Consider the following 22,941-nt stretch of genomic DNA (forward strand, 5'->3'; position numbering starts at 1 on the left):
AAAGTAAAGGCCCTCCCGTTGATCGTCGATTTGCTCGAGCGGGCCCAGTAACGTCTCCATTGGAGACTTTGTTGTTACTCTGTCTGGCATATCGAATACTCTCGGTAGCTTGCCGGGCTCTCCGAGAGGGGCGGAGGAATCGAACTCGGGTCGGCCATGTTGGCCACTTGTATTTGGAATATTGGCTGCCTGTAAAAATCATCATGATCAACTTTATTAGCCTCAATATTTAAATAAAGTGGGTGGGAGAGGGATAGGGAAAGGCTTGGAAAATGACTTCTCATTTCTCACATTTTTTCTTTTTCTTTTTTTTTTCTATTTTGACATTTTCCAATACACATTGCCTGCTGTGCATGAGTCAGGTTTCAAGTTCCAATCCTGGTGCCACCACATGTCATGGACATAATTCTGGAAGCTCTTTCAAATTGGCAGATTTGCTGTCTGGATCCCAGCACCAGAGGAGATTTTCTGCAATCCTACACCCATGTCGTATGAATAGTAAAATTAACAGAACATCCAATGATGAGCAGTAGTATAAGACATTAATATTTTCACCTGGAAAATAGAGTCCTAAGGAGCACCAATGCTGAATGTGTAGCCTTAATGAGCAACACAACTGAATGTGAAAGCACCATAGTGAGTGTGATATCAACCTACAACCACTGAAAAAACTAAGAAAGAGAGGAAGCCTTTGATATCAACTACAACCACTGAAAAAAACTAAGAAATAGAGGAAGCCTTTGATATCAACTACAACCACTGAAAAAACTAAGAAAGAAAGGAAGCCTTTGATATCAACTCCAACCACTGAAAAAACTAAGAAAGAGAGGAAGCCTTTGATATCAACTACAACCACTGAAAAAACTAGGAAGGTGAGGAAGTGAGACATAAATTCACCAATTCTTAAAAGATACTCACTTTACTGTCAAGTCAAATAAATACTCAACCACAGATTACTCTTCAGTTCTAGTAAACTCAGACACCATTTCTCTACCATATGCATCTGAAAGCCATGAGAATCCTCAGAAGACAGCAATTTGAGAAATTGAAAATGTGAATCACAAAATATTCATGAGGGGAACTAGGGGAACATTTCTCCATCCTATGCAATGGAGAGCCCTGAGAATGCACAGAGAGAGGACAGTATTTGAGTAACTCAGTATGTGGATCAGAAAATGTGAATCAGGAGGGAAACTTCTGCATTTAAAGCAACATCAAGAGTCATGAACTTCCTGTTTCCCATTTTTATCTGGATTCAAGAATAGCCACAAAATTAGTACACCCACCCATTTTTCTTCTAGGAAGAGTGAAGGATAGGCAGCTGTGGTACACCACTCTTTTCAGAATAAACCGCAGCAATAAATTTTCCCTACTCAACTCTTTACCTCCACCAGGCGGCCACATGCTGCATTACAAAGACTGATAAAAAGCACAATTGGTAAAAGCTCAATTAAGCTGAAGATCCTCTCCTCCAATCCCTCTCTTTTCCTCTATGTTGAGTGTGAGATAACATTGGTTTTTCCCTTTCGCCTTGCCACAGGGAGCTTAGGTTTACTGGGTTACTTCCATTACAGTGCTCTCATTCCTCTGTGTTTATTTGTAACCTCTTTCTTTGTGCTCCGTTAACTTGTAAATTTTGCTTTTCTCTTCTCCTTCAGTCCTTTGCATAGATGATTCAGAGCAATGTCCTTTTTGTATAGACACAGGAAGATAATTAATGTTTTTATAACTTGGGAGTTAATTGACTCCAGATAATATTACCTCCTGGACATCTGTTCTCACGATTTAAGCCTCAGTTGCCCTTACTTCTTAGATCCCCCAAAGCAGGATCCCTACGAGGGACTGGATGGATCCAGGTCAAGCTATCAGCTATGAGCTACCCTGGCATTGAAATGGTTCTGGCCAAAGCCAGGCAGTCAGGAAGGGCTCTTAACTTATAGTTATAACTATAAGTTAAGAGCATGGATATGGACAAGTTCTGTAATGATCCAAAATGTAATAACTAGATCAGGACCCTGCTAGGTCTAGGAATGATAAATCCAGTCTGAGCACTGTAGACTGAGCCTATGGCGAGATGTTCCCAGAAGAGTCACCCTAGAAGCTCAATGTATCTCTTACTGTGTCCATACAAAATAACTAATATTAAGAAGTAGAATTAAGATGCTAATTAAGATATCAATTAAGTTATTGGACTAAGGAGAAGAGAAACATCCCTAGGTGGGATTTCTTCCCTTGGGCCTGATGGGCAGTCAGGAAGGGCTTTTGATATGTTGATTTTATTGCAGGACAGGGTAGCCATAGCTACCTCCAAGGATGGGTGTTGGAGAGAGACCAGAAAGAGACCAGGGCAGCATGATGAAGCGGAAAGAATAGCAAAGGGGATCGATGTAGAAGAACGTAGGGGAGGAATGCAGGAGCAGGCGCTTGGAGAAACAAGAGACCAGACTGTGAGAGGGAGCGCAGAGAGATGAGCGGGAGAGACAGGAGGAGACAGGAATGAGGGGCAGTGTGAGAAGAGAACGAAGAGCTTAGAGAGATTGGAACAGACAAGTGGCGAGAATGGAATAAATGGCAACTGATCATCAACCAGCCTGGCCCTCATCTCCTCCTTCATCCACCCATGGCATGGGGCACCCTGGGTAGAGGAATGGCATCTCATGAGGGTGGTGAGAGGGAGAGCTGAGCTGCGGGGAGCTCCCTTAGCTGCCCGGAGATTACACAGATGGGAAACATCGAGACTTTGAGGGAAATGTAAGAATTGAAAACCACCTTGATTCTTTCTAGTCCTTTTCAATCTCTTTCCCTGGTCCTCAGAATAAAAAAAAAAAGAAAGAAAAAGAAAACGTACATTAATAGAAAAGAAATACAGACGATTCCTACAGAGTCCCCATTTTATGGTTTTCTTTTTTATTTTTGTTTATTTTTAAAAGTTTTATTACAGCAAATGCCCTTTTTAAATATAAGCACACAGTGACAACCTCTTCATGTTGACTCATCCACCAGTTTTGCTCTTCAGATTCACAACCTAAATCTCGGAGGAGATGCAAGTCAAGCAACTGAAATTCACAGTCACACTGGAATCCCATGGTTAAAACTGGGACACCCTGAGAATGGGGGTGGTCCATGTTCCCCACTACAGAAGCTTCTGACGTCACACTGCTTGACACTGCTGCAGCTATGCCAACTGCTTATGACCTAACTTCATGGCTTCACTAAGGTTCCTGCAGGCTCATCCCACTTCTAAGGATCCTGAAGTACCTGGACCTCCAAATTCCACAGCACTTTATCAGGTTCACATTTCAATTTGTTTCAGTTTGCTTCTGGATAGTCCTATTTAAAAGATTTCAAGTATCTATTTGCTTGTGTGTTCTGAATGAAAACACCAGAAATTGGTGCTTAATTTTATTCATTTTTTAATTTATCAAGGGAAAATCATTTATAGTCATAAAAGAAATTATTATTTATCTGTAACAATTAATTTATGTAGGTTTCAGGAAGAACTAACCGAGAAAAAATTGAGATCAATAAGAAAAATTAAACAACTAATATGCTATATGAATCCCTAACAGGGATATGTAAACTCCTAGCAATACAAAAGTGTTGACATGGATTGTGAATTTTTTTATGTAGAGAGTTGAGGAGCAGAAATATTGGAAAGAACTGATGCTATATAGGAAGTTTCTTTAAGAGGAAAATATGTTATGGAATAAAAATGTTAATGCATGTATTAACGTGAGACTAAAGAAAACATGTCTTAAAGGACTGAAATTATGGGATGCCAATTCTATCCAAAAACTCTCCAACTTTATAGGTGGATGTACAGACTAGCTCAAACAGTTTATGACTCTATTTTTGTGCATGCCTGAATACCATACAAATTCAGAGAGAATTAGAAACAAATAAAAAGAGCAGAAAAGAGAGTAAATAAGAAAGAATTTTGAGAATGTTGGAACTTAAAAATACCAAAAGCTTGTACTCATTCAATTTCAAAATAAATTTAAAAATAATGAAAATCTTAGTTTAGAAGGGAAAGAGAATAAGATGACTCGGAGCAGGTTTTTGTCTCACTTCCCTATGAACGTGAACTACTATGCATGTTCCACCACGCCTGGTTGAGCCACAGTAGTAATCAGCCTCATCCTCAGGCATGAGCCCAGAGATGGTCAGGGTTGCTGTGTTGCCAGACTTGGAGCCAGAGAAGCGATCAGGGATCCCTGATGGCCGATGGTTGACCTCATAAATCAGCATTTTGGGGACCTTGCCCTCCTGTTGCTGGTACCAGGAGACAAGATTATATCTTCCAATGCCATCGCTGGTTCCTGTACAGGAGATGGTGACTGTCTGTCCCCGAGTCCCAGACACTGAGGGAAGCTGAATCAGGGCATTCTGGGCCCAGGTCCCTGAAGAAAGAGAAAATAAAATACTGATGAGTTCAGACTGGTTCTGCATGGACCTGAGGAAGGGAGACAATGAGTGAGCCCAGATGTGTCTAGGGTCCCTTTCCTGAGCCTTACCTGAGTCCTGACTGAGCAGACTGAGGAAGAGGAGTGCCCAGGTCATGATGGAGATGCCCAGAGTGCTGCCTGCTAACACCCCAACCCTGGGCCTGCCTTTCTCTCAGCTCTTATCCCTCCCCTGCCCAGAGAAGGGAGGGGCCTGCATGCAAAGCTGCTTCCTGCACCTGTCTCTGCTCACCCCTCTCTGGCCTGGTCTTGGACTCCAGATGATTCTGCATTACTTTAAAAAATCATTCTTATTGCTTTTTTTAATTTACTTTTTATCTAATTTTGGCATTCACGGGGTGCATGAAGGCCACTCCCTGTGATACTCTGCTAATGGGTCTGCCAGTTCAATGCCTGAAATGAGTAGCGTGCTGTGGACCAAATGTACTGCATGGTACTGTGAACCACCAGGGTCACGGTGCTCTGTGAGTCCAAAGCCAAACCCAGGAGAGTAATCTGGCGCCAGAGATTGAACCAGCAATAGACTACCTCTGGCACTTCTGTATTTCTGTATAGCACAGCTATCAAGAAAACTAATTCTCCTTGATATAAATTTTACTCAAACATTTTGATTCCTGCTTTGAAGAGGAAAATAAATGTGATGACATCGCATGCAGTTATGACCTTCCTATTCTGGGTCTTTGTTTGTAATGTGACTGCTTCAATGATCACTCGGTACAGTGCTACTCCAGGAAATGCCCTCTTGTGGGTGCCCATGCTTCAGTGTCTCTCTAACACTGGCAAAGTTAACCTGCCTTTTTGTGTAAACATCTCCTCTTGATGGTTGGTTGCTGGTGGTGAGACATTCAGGTAAGATCTTGTCATTACCCCAGCCACACTTATTTGTGCTGAGGCATTTGTTGTCCTGGACTCAGAAGCAGATTGTGACTCCCAGTTCAACCCCCCCCCCCCCATACACACCCCAGGGAGGAAGCCCTTTCAACAAACAAGGGCACCTGTCAGCTACAATAGGTTTTTGTGTCTGTTTCTTTTCAGATCTCCTTCACATTATTCATCTTGCAACTTTATTTTATCCTGCTTTGATATTTAGGGAGAGTTAAAAATAAATTGTGTATCCCACAGTAGGTGTTACATGGAGGTAGTACTCTGAGAGACATAGAAAATCAGGTTTGATTTTTCTTCATTCCTATCTGTACAATGCGGTATTTATGAACAGTCATATTATCCAAGGACCTTAGTTCCAGTTTGTCTTTAATTTGTGACAGACTACAGGCAGTTTTTTCACCCTTCTAAGGTGGTTTTCTTCTAGATCACTACATTCATAGATATGTGATCAAGTTTCTTTATGTAAATACTATATGCTTCTAAGTCCTCTTTCTGTAAATATGGATACTAAATATAAAAACCAACATAATACTACATCATTCTCTTTATTTCACCTAAAAGCTTCTAAAAATAATGTTAGATTCTCATCTTTTTCTGCAACTTATGATTAAATCTTGGGTTCCTTCTTTTTGAATGAACTACAATTCTTAATTGTTCAACCCTACCAAGATGCCAAAATGTCTGCTCCATCTTTAAGTCTCTTAGTCACTGATTTTGCTCATTTATATAGTATTTGCCTGCGCCACCTGTCAGTTAGAAATAGACTGTAGATAAAAGTTCCACAAAAATGGATGGCTCAATGCAATGCACTTACCTGCTTTCTAGAATCATTCTTCGCCTCTCCAAATGATGGCTACTTTGGGAGTTCTACTCTACCTTCAATCAACATTTTTAAGGTTGGCAACCCATTTGGATTATTAACATGTAAGTAGAAACTTACATGGTGGCGGCCCCAGGTGATGTCAAGGTGGCTCTGTAGCGAATTCTCTCCAGCCCAGAGGCCTTGGGGGAAGGGGGATGACCTGGTCTCGGGGAGCCCTTGATTCGGTCTTCTCGCCTCCCTCTGGGTCTCCGGGCAGGTGGCAGCAGACATTCTTCCCTTGAACATAAGCCACGTCCCTGAAGAAGCCCCTGCTGCAGGGCCTGCAGCGCTGGGCCCTTCTCCCGCTCCGGTGGCAGTGTACCCAATGACCTTGTGAGCTACGGGGCAGGGGAACTAGTATCCAACTGTGTCAGGTCATCCTTTGCCCACTGGTTCTCAACTCCCCTTTCACGTTTACAGCGTCCCAGTGACATTCCAAATTGTAGGCAGGCCTCATGATGCTGGCTGGGGTCAACCGATGGTCCATTCCTATCTAAATTAGGAACCCCCCCACACACACACACTCATACATGCATACCCCCAGTCTGCATCTTCGTCTGATAACTCACATCAGCCCACTGTGCTTTCCACCACCTGCTCTATGATGGCTGGGTCTGGAGAGGAGTTTCGGCTGCCAAACTGGACATCTGGGAGTGGGCTCAGCCGCTCGAGAGAGAGAGTTCTGCCACCGGCTGTCTTAAAAACCTTTGCTGGTGTAAGCACAAAAGTGATTTTGTTGTTGTTATTCTTTGAAACTTAACCTGCAGTGTCTCAGCTTCCCAGTAATAGGTGTTTAGACATGGGTACTTGATTGGAAGAGGAGCAGGTATGTGGTGAACATTTTAATATGTACATCCTTGGAGGGGCTGGAGCGATAGCACAGCGGGTAGGGCATTTGCCTTGCACGCAGCCAACATGGCCAACCGAGTTCGATTCCTCCACCCCTCTTAGAGAGCCTGGCAAGCTACCCATGAGGTATTCGATATGCCAAACACAGTAACAAGTCTCACAATGTTACTGGGCCCGCTCGAGCAAATCAATGAACAACGGGAGGACCATGACCATGACATACTTGGAAAGAAGCCTCTGGGCAGTTGTGAAGCCATTTTGTGTTTAATTTTGTCTGTGGAAAAAGTCACCAGCATTCAGGGAGTGCACTTGGTGTAGGAGAGTGAAGCGAGAGGGTTATCAGAGTGCTGGTGATGAGTTTGAAGGGAACGGCAGCCTTCAGTTCGGCCAGTATGGAGGCCCTCAACAGGCTCTTCATCTTTTGACTGTAACCATGAGCTCTAGGGGTGATTGTTTGAAAAGCTGTAAGCCTTAGGTAAGATTTACATTCATTTTCACACAGTCCATTTTCCTCTCTCATTAGCCTGCTGTCACATTTCCAGCCTTGCCTTTTCTTAAGTGGTGCTGTGGAGAGAGAACTGTTAACAGAGTCAGCTGGCCTATTTCTCTGTGCATAATACTTAGGTTACTGAATCAACACCATTCACAGAGAACTGCTATTGCTGCTATGTTGACACTGAGGATGTGGAAGATCAAAGACTGGAGATGGCCCCTGAGGTTGCAAGTTCAGTGAAAGGTGACTGGAATCCTGATTCCACCACTACTTTGCTAAGTAACCTTGAGCAAATTACTTCTCTAAAATTCCTATTTTGGGAGCCCAGAGAGAGAGAGAGAGTACAGAGTGAGTAAGGCTCCTTTTTTGTGCCAGTGATTGACCCAGCTTTGATCTTAAGCACCCAGTATGGTCCCTGAACCCCTTGTTAGGAGTGATTCCTGAGAAAAGAGCCAGAAGTAAGGCCAGAGCACAGCCAGTTATCCACCCTTCCCCCAATCCTGTTTTCTTGAAATATCAACTGCTTTTCAGGATTTCTATGAGGATGAAGCAGTCCATGGTAGCACTCTAGTTCCTGACTATTGGTAAATTCAATCTATTTATTAGGAATTATTATGTGAAGGGCTGGAATGATTGCACAGCGGGTCGGACATTTGCCTTGCACACAACTGATCTAGGTTCGATTCCTCTGTCCCTGATGGAGAGCCCGGCAAGCTACAGAGAGTATCCCGCCCTCACTGCAGAGCCTGGCAAGCTCCCCTGGCATATTCGATATACCAAAATCTGTAACAACAAGTCTCACAATGGAGATGTTACTTGTGCCGGCTCAAGCAAATTGATGAACAATGGGAGGACAGTACTAAGTACAAGCTTAATGAACTATTTAATAAGCTATCTTCATCACCATTACTGCCACCTCACCATCCAAATCCTATGAGGCAATTCAAAGCTTGGAATGCCTGCCTTTCCAGTTCAATCCCTGGTAACTCCACATGTGCTGAGTACAATCTAGGAAGCTTTGTTATTTCATATTGGCAGCTGTGTGAATTCCCAATTTCACGAGCAACTCCCAGTGTGTGTGTGTGTGTGTGTATGTGTGTGTGTGTGTGTGAACTCTAAACTTAATGGTGTACAATCCCAATAAACAGATAAGATGTGTGGCACCAGGTCAGGAAGGGCAGCCTTGAGGAACACTTGGTGTTGAGTGGGGAAGCTCTGCCAACTGATGTGCAGCTCTAGTAAGCACCAGAACTCAATGGAAAAGTATCACAGTCAGTCTATCTAGACCCCCTGCTCTCCATCATTGTACAACCACCTCTGCAACATTGAATAAGGGAGAGGAGAGGAAGATATACTTTACAGCTTTCAAGAAAAAGAATATAATGCAAATGTAAAAGGGTCAGTGAGATCACAACACCATTTGCCTCTCCCCTCCCCCCAAACATACACACTCTTTAATTTAGTTATAAATTATGAGAGTTTAGAAACAACAACTATTTGAATCCCCGATATGTGGGTCACAGAATGTAAAAAGGAGAGGCAGCCACATTTGAACTAATAGAGAACAATAGTGAACTTCCGGTTTTCCCTTCTGTGTTGCTGCACTCAATGAAACAGCACATTTGGGATAGTGCACCCTTATTTTTCTTTTAGATAAACTTAGTGAGAGGAAGTTTTGAGACGTTTGAGTTTATTTCCGGTAAACTAAGTAAAGATAGTACCAGAATACAGGTCATCACTGCCCCCTGGAGTCATCTAGTGGCATAACCAAAATTTATAGAAGCAGCACAATGAAGTTGATTTCTACCACTCGTTTCAATTTCTAGCATCCTCCAAACTTCTTGTTCTTTTCCTCCTTGTTTTCTCCTAACGCCTTGATTTTGGGTTTTCTATTTGTTTTGTTTTGTCTTGGGATCACACCTAGTGGTGCTCAGTATTTTATTTTAGCTTCATTTAGTTTATAAAAATTTAAAAAAATTAATTGAGAAACAATGAGATATACATATAAGTTGTTCATGATTGGGTTTCAGTGATATAATGTTGCAGCACCTGTACATTCATCAGTATATGTTTTCCACCACCAATATCTCCTCCTCTTCCTCCTCCTCCTCCTCCTCCTCCTCCTCCTCCTCCTCCTCCTTTTTATTCTACTCCTCCTGTTCCGGTAATTGGTATCACATCTGTGTAGAATGGTGAGATCCTGGTAGGGAATCCGTAATACAGCTCAGGGAGGATCCTGATGTATTGAGTTTGAATGCCGTGATTTGCTAGGACTTTGATGACTACTTCCATCTCAACAGAATCAAAGGCCTTCTTTAAATCAATGAACGTTAGACAGAGCAGCATCTTGAACTCATGAGAAACCTCAATGAACATGGTTATTATGCGGATAGGGTCGATCTTGCTGAATCCTTTGCAGAACTTGGCTTGCTCGCATGGTTGTCCTTCATCTAGTCTTCTGCTAATACTACTCAGGATGACTCGAGTGAACAGCTTGTAGATGACAGACAATAGGCAGATCCAGCGATAGTTGCCAATGTCGTGGATGTCTCTCTTCTTGTACAGTAGTATAATCCTGCTGGTTTTCCATTGGGATGGAATTTTGCATTCAGACAGGTAGCGTGAAAAGAAAAAGCCAAACCGGTGTATTGATGAGTAACAATGGCAGATTCTTAAGTTGTTTGCGTCTGACCTTGTCTTGGCCAGGTGCTGTTCACTTCTTTACTGATAAAATGGTGTGTTGGATTTCGAAAGAGAGAACGTTGGGAACGATGTATCCATCCTGTAGAATTTGGTGTGTGGGAAGGTGGACGTAGCTATCAAAGAGACCCAAGTAGGAGACATGGATAATCTTCTCCATTGCCCTTCTAGGAGATGTGATAGATCCATAAGAATGTCAGTGGGCGAGGTGAATGATTTTCCCGCTTCTGCCCCATGTACCAGCACTGCTGCTCTTCTCTCTTTGAGGTCTTCATTTATCACTTCTCTGCACTGCTTTTTGAGCGCGGATGTTCACTTGCGGTTGCCTGAGGCTTGCACCAAGCCACATTGGCGAATAAGCTCAAGAGTTTTCTAAGATAGGCATTTATTTGTGGTTATCTCTCTCGGCATTCCTTGCACAATCATGGAGGTGCTGAACCAGTTGATCGTATTCCTCGTCAATGTTATCAATGATGGCATCTTCCCATGTTGCTGCAACAGAGCCAAAGAGCTCCCAGTTGGTGGTCGTCTGGGAGTTCTCTTCTTAAACTTTTCAGCCCTTTCTCCTGACTCTGTGAAGTAGAATTTTGCATGAAGGAGAAGGTAGTCTGATACTGCTTGAAATTTTGGGAAGACAGCGACATCAGTCAGGCAAAACCGTCGATTGAATATGATGTGGTCAATTTTGTTGTGGAACCGTCCACCAGGAGACTCCCATGTCCAACGTTTAGATTCAGCCTTCTGGAACTGTGAGTTACCATGGATTGTCTAGGTATACATGAGAAACTCAAGAGAGACTCTCACCCTGTTTGTTCCACTCTAGGCCATGGGTCCCGATGTGGAGTTCTTCAGCTTATGTTCTCGGTATTATCTTGGCATTAAAATCACCAACAATAATCTTGTAGAAGGTGTGGTCTTCTTTATAGAACTTCTCCAGCTCCATGTAGAACTTCTCAATTTCTCCTTCATCATAATTGGATGTTGCTGCATAGACAACCAAGATAGAAACTGCCAGAATGAGCCACATCTATTCAAGTGTAATCATCAATTCGGGTTGTTTGGCATTGGAATGAATCAATGATCATGGCCAAGTTCGTGTTGACAAGGACCACCGACACCTCCGACACCTGTTTTGTTGCATATTCCGAGGAAGAGTTCTTCTCCAGTGTCAAAAACAGCGTAATGTGATTGATGCCTTCTGGTCTCAGTCAGACCAATGATGTCGTACTTGATCTTTCGAGCTTGTACCATCAAGTCCTCGATGGATGCATCTGATGCCAGCGTACGTGCATTGAAAGTACAGTCATTTTTGTCTTCTTCATTTTGGCAGCCTAGTTTGGCCTTGAGATTTTCTCAGCATTTTAAGAACTCCAAGCTCTTAGAGAATGTTCCATGTTTATTGGAGAAGAATATTTACACCAAATTTGGGGTTTCGGAGAGGGGTGAAGATATCTAGGAAGGTCTGCTGGAACCAACTCCTCAATTTCTTACTTTAGGACCAGTGTTTTCTTTTTGAGTATCTTTCTGGTTTATCTATCAGGCAGTGAGAGAGAGTGGTGTTAAAATCTACTACTACTATTTTATTGCTCTCAGAAACTTTTTTCAGATCTATACAGGTTGTTCTATATATCTTGATGATTCAACATTAGGTAAGTGTATGTTTAGGAGTGTAAGTTCTTTTTGATGTACAGATCATTTGCTCGATAATTTGATTATTACATGATGACCATCTGTCACCTTTCCTCATAGAATTTTTGTTTTGAAATCTATTTTGATAAAAGTATGGTTACTCCAGCTATTTTTGGTTATTTAATTTGATCTTGGGGCCACATCTGGAAATGCTCAGGGATTATTTCTGGCCGAGAGGTTATAGAAACAGTTGGTACTGGTACAGACATTTAGACATCACCAACCTAGTTCATTAATCTTGCTGGACTTGTACACCGCATCCTCATTGTGTCTGTCTGCTCTACTCTGGTAGCTATGAATGCAGTTCTGAATTTGTAGTACAGAGTTCTTAAACTGTAGTGAGAAAAAGACTTAAGTATTTTTTTAACATAGGAGTACTGCTATTTATTCAGCCACTGATTAGCTGATTGAATGGGCATGAACTCCATCTTACTTTTTTCATAATTTTATTATTTTTTCTTCTTAGATTTATTTATTGAATCACTGTGGGAAGAGTTACCAAGTTTTCAGGTTTAAGTCTTGGTCACACAATGATCAAACAGCTCTCCCTCACCAGTACTCAATTTTCACCACCAAGAACCCCAATATACTCCCCTCGCACCCCTCCCAATGCCTGTGAGACAGATGATTTCCACTTTACTATTCTCTTCATTGATTACATTCATTATTTTGACAAAAGATGGCACCATTATTGTTTAGAATCCCCCCCCCCCCAACCATCAGAATTGCTGAAAAGGCATTGTGAAATGTTTTTTATAGCTGGTTATGAGAATCATATAACCTCACGTGGCCACAATAGTGGCCTCACGATTTTGGATTTCTGCAAAGAGCCAGATAATTACTAGATTGGTTTCTGTGCATCTGGTGTTATGGCTGTGCTCGAGGGGGGGGCAACTCATCACCTCGGTAAGGCGCAACGGATGAGCCGGTACGTCTCCTTTTCCCATGAGACTTCAGTTGCCCCGTCACCACCAGCTCATACCTGGCTTTCTTATAAGCTCTGAGGTGGTTGCCACCTTGCCGCTGAGGGGGGCAAAGGCAGAAGGGAGCAACAACCTTTCCCTCCTGGGGAGGCATGGCGCCATAGTTTAACTCATGGTCCATTCACTTTTCTGACGCAAGCTGCTGGGCTGTGGACTCAGTCCTTTTGCCTCTGGAGCCATGGCCGTGCCAGAGAACTGCTCTTGGGGGGCAACTCGTGACCTCGGTAGGGCGTGAAGGATGAGTCGGTACCGTCCCCCTTCCCATGAGACTGCAGTTGCCCTGTCAAAACTGGTTCATACCTGGCTATCCAAGAAGCTCTGAGGCTGCAGCCACCTTATATGCAGTCCAGATGCATTCCTGCTAAAAGCTGCTGGGTTTTGAGATTTGTTTCTGAGTCTCTGGGATCATGGACATTAATTAGCTTGCTCAGGAGCCAGAGAGGCCGTTTATAGGTAGCGACTTGGGGTTTCGCTGGGATAGGGAGGAAAGGGCTGGTTCCACCCCCATCTGATGAGGTCCCGCATGTCTTGTCACTGCAGACCCAAAACTGATTGTCCAGTGGTCTCTGGAGGATGGTGGTCACCAGGCCGCCCAGGGGAATAGGCCAAGGCACAAAACCAATTCCCAGCTGGAGTGGCCTGGCGCCAGTAACCTGCTGCAGGAACAGGATGCATTTCTGCCAAAAGCCTTTGGGTTCGGAGATTCCTTTCTGAGTCTCTGGGCTCATGGACGTTTAGCAGTTCGATAAGGAACCAGAGAAGCCATGCCTTCAATTATATAGCTGAGCTGGAGGTGGTTTGTGTGTGTCTCCCACATACCTAAATTTTGGCCATTTGTTTTCTTGGTAAACTTTGCCACAAGTTTTTGGGGTCTGGCCAAAGGCACAGCAGCAATTTGTGGATATCTGAATGCCTAACGGTGCCATCAGGCTGCTGATGCACTCACCTCACAGGTACAAATTGACCTACTGGCTGCACCATACCCCCGAGAAAAAGACTTTAGTGCAGGTGAATTTAGCAATTCATCGGGGATCAGGAGGAATGAAATAAGGAGTAGGAATTTCTGTGTAAGTTCTCAGCTAAATGTTATGTGCATGCTCCAGGAATTTCAATACGATGTAAAAACTCTGGGCTGGTTCATGATCCCTGTATGCATGTGCTCACCCATGGCTTCCAGGGGCCCTTCTACCCTGAGCTCCCTGGGCCCACCCAACACTGTTCCTCTTTATTTTGAAACTTGGTCTGGACACAGAACCTGTCACTAAGAAAGTCATACTTTTATTTTTTAATTTATTTTTATAAAGGTGTTCACAATAATTTATTACATTCAATATTTCAACATCAATCTCACCACCATTACACCTTTTCATCACCATATTTTGAATTATTATACCCAACCCCCCAAGTCTGCACAAAAACCACGATAGTACTTTGTATTTCTTCTTATGAAGAATTTGCCAGATATTATCCCCATAACTTTTCTTACAGGAAAGTGTGTAAAGATTGTTATATAACCCTGGAGTTATTAAGCCCTTTATAGACTTTTAGAAGTTGTGTTACAGTATTTGCAGACATGAACTCCAGTCATTCTAATATTTCAATAGGGTGATGCTGGTAGAATTGAATTTTTAATTGGATGGTGACATTGGGATCTGAAGACATCTCTGTGACTTGCTGCTCTCTTTCTCTTTCAAGGTTTATATTTGAGTCTCTGGATCATGGCTGTTAATGAGCTTATATGGCCCCTGAGGCAGTCCGTGGCTGTGACTGCCAGACTACCAGAAGCAAAGGGAGATGGGGGAGGTTACCCATTACCTACATCATGTGAATCTGGAGACTTTGGCCACAAAACCCTCATTTTTGGGTTTTTCAGCAAATTCACTCAAGGATGAGGCTCATCTGAGCCTGTGACGATCATCTATGAGCATGGTGCAACTGAGTTCTGGAGGTTTTCAGCTGTTGGGACTGTTCGGACTGGTCGTGGAACTCACCCATCTCCTTCTGGAGGCATTTCTGCAACACATTCCTCTCATTCGCTCCCAAGGTTTATTTAAGTGATAATTTTCTTATCTAGAAAGTGAAAAGTGCAGGGGAGGAAGGCAGTTGGGATAGAGAAGGAACCACTATGACAAAGATAGTTGGAAATGAACACTCTGTATAAGAGCTATGTAATGAAAATAGGTAAAGGAGAGAGAGAGAGAGAGAGAGAGAGAGAGAGAGAGAGAGAGAGAGACCTACCCACCATAGGGATGCTCCAAATCGAGGAAGTCCAAGCAATAAAGAGCAATACAGAAAAACACAAAGAATGATAATCCCCTTTGTGTCTCCCAATGTTGCCTTTGCATTCTGGAACTTGTCAACATCAATTTCCTCTCTCCAATTCTCATTCAACAAGAATCAAGACAGTAAATTATGGACTGTATTTTAAAAGAGTAGTATGAGAAAAAGAGAAGTATAAGCTCAGTTTTGTACCTTTGTATATACACAGTGAGGTACTTCTTATGAATTTGAACATTTGCATTTGAATTCCAACATTTTATTCTATTTTACCTTATATAGTGATTATAATCCTATGTGAAATATAGTATATATGATATGCATAATAATGTATATTATATAATATATAATGCTATGTATAATACTAAATATTGTAATACTAATATAGTTTCAACATTCTTAGACTTCCTTTAAGTCAGTGAACCAATAAATATATAGGTGAATGATACAACAATCTCTATTTAAATGATATGTGAATAAAATTCCACCTCTCCAGACTGTATTGTAAAGACCAACTTAAAATTACATCTCATTGTTATTTCTTCCAAAAGCTTGGAAAACATACCAATAGTAGCACACCTGACTGTTCGGTAATGTAATGTCAAAGACAACCAATCTCAAACAAACATTACTAACAATCTCAACTAATAAAAATTATACAGCAGGATTAACTGCAACAACTGCTAAGTAAAACCTCAGACAAGGACTTAATATACCCATGTAGATATACAATTTTTGCAAATTTCCTTATACTGAAATAATTTTTGATCTTTCCATTATCCATTTAGTAGTAAAAAGCAACAAAAAACAAATTATTGTGTGCTTGCTATTGGGGTATGATTGAAGACTGGTTGGGAAAATGAAGTGAATTGTAGAGGAAAGGTGACAGTGGTGGTGAAATTGGTGTTGGAATTTTGGCTCCCTATAACAACAAATATTTGCTGCCTTGTTATCAACTTTGTTAACCACAATATTTAAATAAAATGGGTGGAATAGGGATGGGGAAAGACTTGAAAAACTTCCTTTCCATTTCTCACATTTTGTCAATTTTTTTTTAATTTCTTTTTCAGTTCTGACACTTTCTAATATACAATGCCTGCCTTACACGAGTAAGGTTTCAAGTTCAAGTCCTGCAGCCACCACATGTCATGAACATGATTCTTGAAGCTGTGTTGTTTCAGTTTGGCAGATTTGTTGTTTGGACTCTGGCACCAGAAGAGATTTTCTGCAATACAACATCTACTTGATGTGCACAGCAAAACTATCAGGAACATCCAATGATAAGTAGTACTATAAGACATTAATATTTTCACCAGGAAAACAGAGCCCCAGGGAGTTCCAATGCTCAATGTGTGACCCTAATGAGCAAAACGATGAAAGGTTTTGACAAAGTTGAAAGCACCATTGTCAGTGTGATAAAAAGCTTTTGATATCAACCACAACCACTAAAAAAACGAAAGAGGAAAGAAAATGACAACTATAAATTCATCAATTTTTAAAAGATACTAACTTTGCTATTGAGTGAAATAAGCACTGCACTGTAGCACTGTCCTCCTGTTCATCAATTTGCTCGAATGGGAACCAGTAATGTCTCCATTGTGAGTCTTGTTGTTACTGTTTTTGGCATATCGAATATGCCATGGGGAGTTTGCCAGCCTCTGCTGTGCAGGCAGGATACTCTCAGTAGATTGCCGGGCTCTCTGAGAAGGACGGAGGAATCAAACTCGGGTCGGCCGCATGCAAGGCAAATGCCCTACCTTTGTGTTATCACTCCAGCCCAAACATTTGAAGTACTCCGAGAAATTCGAATTCTAATGCATCTAGCCAACAAGCCATACTTTAGTAAAATTACATAGAAAGTATGAAAAAAACCCAGAAAAGAAGTGTACTCCACGGTTAAACTTTTTAATTTCTTGGGATGCCTTTTGAACTCTGCTCTTTGCAGGCTAATAACCTGATCACTGTAAAACAAATATGGTAAATAACTGTCTCCTCCCACAGTTTAATGCCACCCTAACTTGCAAGACTTAAACCAAACCACCCTAAGGTCCCTTAAAAGCCTAGACAATGGCATTCAAGAACATTTTTTATTTCACACGAAATACAAAGCAGAGAAAATTCTCTTTTAAAAAGTAAAGAATCTTTCAAACTAGTACATCCACCCATATTTCTTCCTAGAAAAAGCGAGAGATAAGCAGGTATTGGTACTTCATAATAATTCAGGGTAAACCACACAATGATCTTCCCAGACCAAGGCCTTCACTTCCCCCTGGTGTCCAAATATTGCATTACCACATCTCATGAAGAAAGCACATTGAACTGTAAAATCTCTCCTCCAGTTCCTCTTCTTTTCCTCCATGTTTTTAACCAAATCACTTCTTTCTAGTACCTTCCCAATCTCTCTCTTGTCCTCAAGTCAAAATGACCAAAAAATTGAAGGAAAAGTGCAGAATAATCCAATAATATCTACAAAGTATCCACTCTAAGCATACAGAAATATTTTTGAAATAGATAATAAGCATACCATAAAATTTAATAAAAATTTAGAGTGATATAATGTAAATACGCAATCTGCCAAGTGGTAAATCCACCAGCATAGATGCAATGCAGATAAATTAACTCTATATTTCAAATTATCAGAAAACTCATACTCCTAAATGTGCATACACTGAACAGGATAGCCCCAAGAGTTATTAAGACACTAATAGAAGTGAAATAATAGATGAAGGAGCCCAAGTTGGGATCTTTGCAGAGGGTCTAATGATTTGAAGCTGTATTGCCTGCTACTTATTTGAAATCATTCAGGTGCCTCCAAGTAGAAGGAGCAAAAGCAATAGGGATTTTCCACAAAAGAAGAGTCTTTTTCCTTAAAAGACATGGCTTTTGTGGGTCCCTGAGAAGGTTGAGAACATTCTTTCTCTAATATAAATGATCAGGAAAGGAAACTAACTTGGAAAAATTTCAATATTTCCTTTCATGAGCTACTGTCAGTAAAGAGTTCCTGCAGTCACGGGACGAGATGAGGGCAAATGTATTGGGGAGCAAATTGAGAGGATTAAACCTCACAACATGCTTTTTTTTCTCTGTTCTTTTACTTCATGTAAATCTATTAGGCCATAGATGATTTTAAATATTCTGGGCTTCCTTCAACTCAGTGAAGGAGTAAATGTTTAAGTGAGTGATACATAAACTTCTATATAAATGATGTATTAATATAAACCACCAACCCACCCTGTATAGTTAAGCTCAATATAAAGTTATAAACCCTCTTTATTCCTTTCAAAGGTTTGGAAACCTACCTTCAATTTCTCATATTTTGTCTTTTGCTTTTTCTTCAATTTTCACATTCTCTACTTCCTATGTTCTAAAGCTGAGTTAGGGTCTGTAGACTAGCTTACTGGCTAAAGGGCCTGTCTAGCACCAGTAAGTGTTGAAGGTCGATTCCTGGTGCCACCACGTGTCCCGAACAGGATCCTGGAAGCTCTGCTGTTTCTAACTGGCAGCTCTGCTGCCTGCATCCCAGCATCATAAGGGATTTTCTAAAATGTAACATCCAGGTGGGTGTGAACACCAAAACAAACAACTGCAACCCACAGTGAGCAGTACTAAGAAAAGTGAACCCCTGCATCAGAAAAAATACTTCCCCAGGGATCAGAGCGCTAAGTGTGTGAGTACTAAAATCTAATGTGTGACCCAGTAGGCAAAACAACTTAATGTGAAAGCGCCATAGTCATTGTGTCTACACCCTTAGGCCTCACACTAGTAAAGCAATAAAGCAGAAAAGGGGAACTGTAAGTTCAAGAAGAGTGTTTTTAAAAAATACCACTTTAATTTCAAGTTAAATAAGACATTCAGCAACAGATTCTATTCCAGCTGTAGGGAGCTCACACCAACATTTCTCCATCCTACGCAGCAGAGAGATCTGAGAACACACAGAGGGGACAGCTACTTGAGTAATTCAATATGTGACCAGAAAATGTGGATCAGGAGGGAAAGTTCCTGCCTGTAAAGCAACATCAAAAGTCGTGAACTTCCTGTTTCCCATATTGTGCCTCTGGATTCAAGAATAGCCACCAAACTAGCACAACGACCCATATTTCTTCTAAGAAGACTGTAAGATATGCAGCTGTTTGTATACCAAACTTTTCAGAATAAACCACAGTAATGAATTTTCCAGACCCAGAACTTTTCCTCCATTTGGTGGCCACGTACAGCATTGGATATAAGACAGATAAAAAGCGCAACTGAAAAAAAAACACAACTAAGCTGAAAATCCACTCCTCCAATCCCTCTCTTTTCCTCTATGTTGGGAAACATAGAACTTGGAGAGAAATGAAAGAATTGAAATCCACTTCGATTCTTTCTAGTTCTTTCTTTTCATCTTTCTCTGGTCCTCAAAATCCAAGAAAGACAAAGTAAATTAAAAGAAAAAAAAGATGATTTCTACAAAGTGCCCATTTTATGGTCTTCTTTTTCATTCTTATTTTGTTTATTTTAAAAAGTTTTATTACAGCAAAGTGCCCGTTTTAAATATAAGCATACAGCGACAACATCTGTCATGCTGACTGACACACCAGCCTTGTTCTTCAGATTCACAGCCTAAATCTCTGAGGAAATGCAAGTCAAGCAGCTGAAATTCATAGACATATTGTTTTCCCCTGATCAAAATCTGGGGCGCCTCAGAATGGGGCAGGTCATATTATCCCCTACCGAAGCTTCTGAGGTCCTACCACTGGTCACTGCTGCTGCCATGCCGACTGCTGATGCTAACTTCATGGCTTCACTACGGTTCCTGCAGATTCATCCCAGGTCTACAGATCCTGAAATTTCTGCACCTCCAAATATCACAGCACTTAGTTGTGCTCACATTTCAATTTGGTTCAGTTTGCTTCTAGATAGACCCATTTCAAAGATTCCAAGTATTTATTTGCTTGTGTTCTGTGAATGAAAAAAGCCAGAAATTGGTACTTAATTTTATTCTTTGATAAATTTCTCAAGTTTCAAGTCATTTATAATCACTGCCACTGTTACTGTCCTCCCGTTGTTCATCAATTTGCTCGAGCTGCCCAGTAACGTCTCCATCATGACAATGGTTACTGTGTTTGGCATATCGAATATGACACAGGTAGCTTGCCAGGCTTTGCCGTGCTGGCAAGATACTTTCGGTAGCTTGCCGGGCTCTCTGAGGGGGGTGTAGAAATCGAACTCGGGTTGGCCATGTTGGCTGTGTGCAAGGCAAATGCTCTATATGCTGGGCTATCGCTCATAAAGGAATTATTATTTATCTGTAACAATTGATTTATGTAGGTTTTTGGATGAATGAAGCTAGAAAATATTGAGATCATTAAGAAAAATTAAATAACTATTTTTCTATATGAATTCATAAAAGTAATGAACTCCTAGCAAGGCAAATGTATTGACTGTCCTGTCCTACCGTTGTTCATCAATTTTCTCGAGCGGGACCAGTAAAGTCTCCATCGTGAGACTTTGTTGTTACTGTGTTTTGCATATCTAATATGTCACGGGTAGCTTGCCAGGCTTTGCCATGTGGGTGAGATACTCTTGGTAGCTTGCCGGGCTCTCCGAGAGGGGCGGAGGAATCGAACTCAAGTCGGCCATGTTGGCTGCATGCAAGGCAAAGACTACCTGCTGTGCTATCGCTCCAGTCCAAATGTATTGACATGGACTGTAAATTATTTTTATGTAGAGAGTTGAGGAGCAGAAATATTGGAAGGAACTGATGGTATATAGGAAGTTTATTTAGGAGGAGAAATATATTATGGAATAAAAAAGTTAATGGGTATATCAAGGTGAGACTATAACAACACAAAACTTAAAGGACTGAAATTATGGGAATCCTATTCTATCCAAAAACTTTCCAACTCTATAAATGGCTTTACAGATGACCTCAAACAGTTTATGACTTCATTATTGTCCATGCATGCATATCATACAAATTTAGGGAGATTTAGACACAAATATAAAGTGCAGCACAAAGACTAAATATAAAAGAATTTGGAGAATGTTATCATTTAAAAAAATAAAAAATCATAAGTTTGTAGTCATTCAATTTTAAAATAAATATTTAAACAAATGAACATCTAAGTGGAGAAAGACAGGAAGGAGGATGAGATAACTCAGGGCAGGTTTTTGTCTCACTTCCCTATGAACGTGAACCACTGTGAGATTGTTAGCACTTCTGTAGGAACTACAGTAGTAATCAGCCTCGTCCTCAGGCTTGAGCCCAGAGATAGTCAGGGTCGCTGTGTTGCCAGACTTGGAGCCAGAGAAGCGATCAGAGATCCCTGATGGCCGCTTATTGACGTTATAAATCAACATTTTGGGGGCTGTGCCCTCCTGCTGCTGGTACCAGGAGACAGCATTATATCCCCCAATGTCATTGCTGGTTCCTGTACAGGAGATGGTGACTGTCTGTCCCTGACTCCCGGACACGGAGGAAAGCTGAATCAGGGCATTCTGGGCCCAGGTCCCTAAAGAAAGAGAAAATAAAACACTGGTGAGTTCAGGGTGGTTCTGGATGGACCTGAGGAGGGAAGAAAAAAGGGTGAGCCCAGATGTTCCCAGGGTCCCTTCCGTGAGCCTCACCTGGGCCCTGACTGAGGAGGCTGAGGAGGAGAAGAGCCCAGGTCATGATGGAGATGCCCAGAGTGCTGCCTGCTGACACCCCAACCCTGGGCCTGGCACTCTCCCAGCTCTTATTCCTCCCTCCCCTGCCACTGAGAAGGGAGGGGCCTGCATGCAAAGTTGCTTCTTGCACCTGCCTCTGATCACCCCTCTCTGGCCTGGCCTTGGCCTCCAGATGATTCTGCATTACTTTAAAAAAATCATTATTATTTGTGCTTATTTCTCTTGGCTTTTTATCGTATTTTGACATTCATGAAGGCCACTCCCAGTGATCCTCTGATAATAGGACCGCACTTGAAAGCCTCGACTGTGTTACAAGTACAGTATATGGTGCTGTGGTGGTTCCCATACAGGGCCACCATGGTGGTGCATTCTTGTCCCAGGGCCAAACCCAGGAGACTGATCTGGTGCCAGAGATTGAACCAGCAATAGACTACCTCTGCCACCTCTGTAGTTCTGCATAGTATAACTAGCAAACAAATTAATTCTCCTTTATATAAACTTTTTTCTTACAAACATTTTGAGACCTAGTTTGAAGAGGAAAATAAATGTGCTGACATCGCATACATTCATGACCTTCCTGATCTTCTGGGTCTTTCCTCAGTGACCACTCAGTATGATGTTACTCCAGAAATGCCCTCTCGTGGGCTCCCATGTTTCAGGTTCTCTCTAACATTAGCAAAGTTAAGTTGCCCTTTTGTGTAAACACCTACCCTTGATGGTTGGCTGTCGGTGGTGAGTCCTTTGGGTACATACTTGTCACTACCCCAAGGTAGTGATACGCTTATTTGTGCTGAAGCATTTTTTTTCCTGACTCTCAGAAGCAGATGGTTACTCCCAAGTTACCTTCTGCTGTGTGGATTCCCAACTCTGCAAGAAACTCCCAGCTGTAACATAGCCAAGAGTGTGTGTGTCAACTCCAAACTTAATGCAGTACAACCCCAACAAATAGTACAAGATGTGTGGTAGCAGGCCAGGAAAAGCAGCCTTGAGGAACACTTGGTACATAGTTGGGGAATTTTTGCCACCTGATGTGCAGTTCCATTGAGCACCAGATCTCAATGGAAATGTATCACAGTCAGTGTCTCTATACCC

At 41.8% G+C, this 22,941-nt stretch overlaps 2 gene segments (V, D, J or C); both read right to left on the reverse strand.

Annotated features, from left to right (window-relative positions):
* Positions 1 to 2,002: 2,002 nt before the first annotated feature.
* Positions 2,003 to 4,560, reverse strand: LOC130022854 (immunoglobulin lambda variable 2-18-like). The segment is given in 3 exon segments: positions 2,003 to 2,064; positions 4,122 to 4,400; positions 4,515 to 4,560. Coding segments are annotated over 3 exon segments (387 nt in total).
* A 7,597-nt stretch (positions 4,561 to 12,157) lies between these two features.
* Positions 12,158 to 21,853, reverse strand: LOC130022855 (immunoglobulin lambda variable 2-8-like). The segment is given in 3 exon segments: positions 12,158 to 12,274; positions 21,361 to 21,692; positions 21,808 to 21,853. Coding segments are annotated over 3 exon segments (495 nt in total).
* Between the last annotated feature and the right edge of the window lie 1,088 nt (positions 21,854 to 22,941).

This window comes from Sorex fumeus, unplaced genomic scaffold (genome assembly GCF_029834395.1).
Source record: "Sorex fumeus unplaced genomic scaffold, SorFum_2.1 ptg000021l, whole genome shotgun sequence".
NCBI classification, from domain to species: domain Eukaryota; kingdom Metazoa; phylum Chordata; class Mammalia; order Eulipotyphla; family Soricidae; genus Sorex; species Sorex fumeus.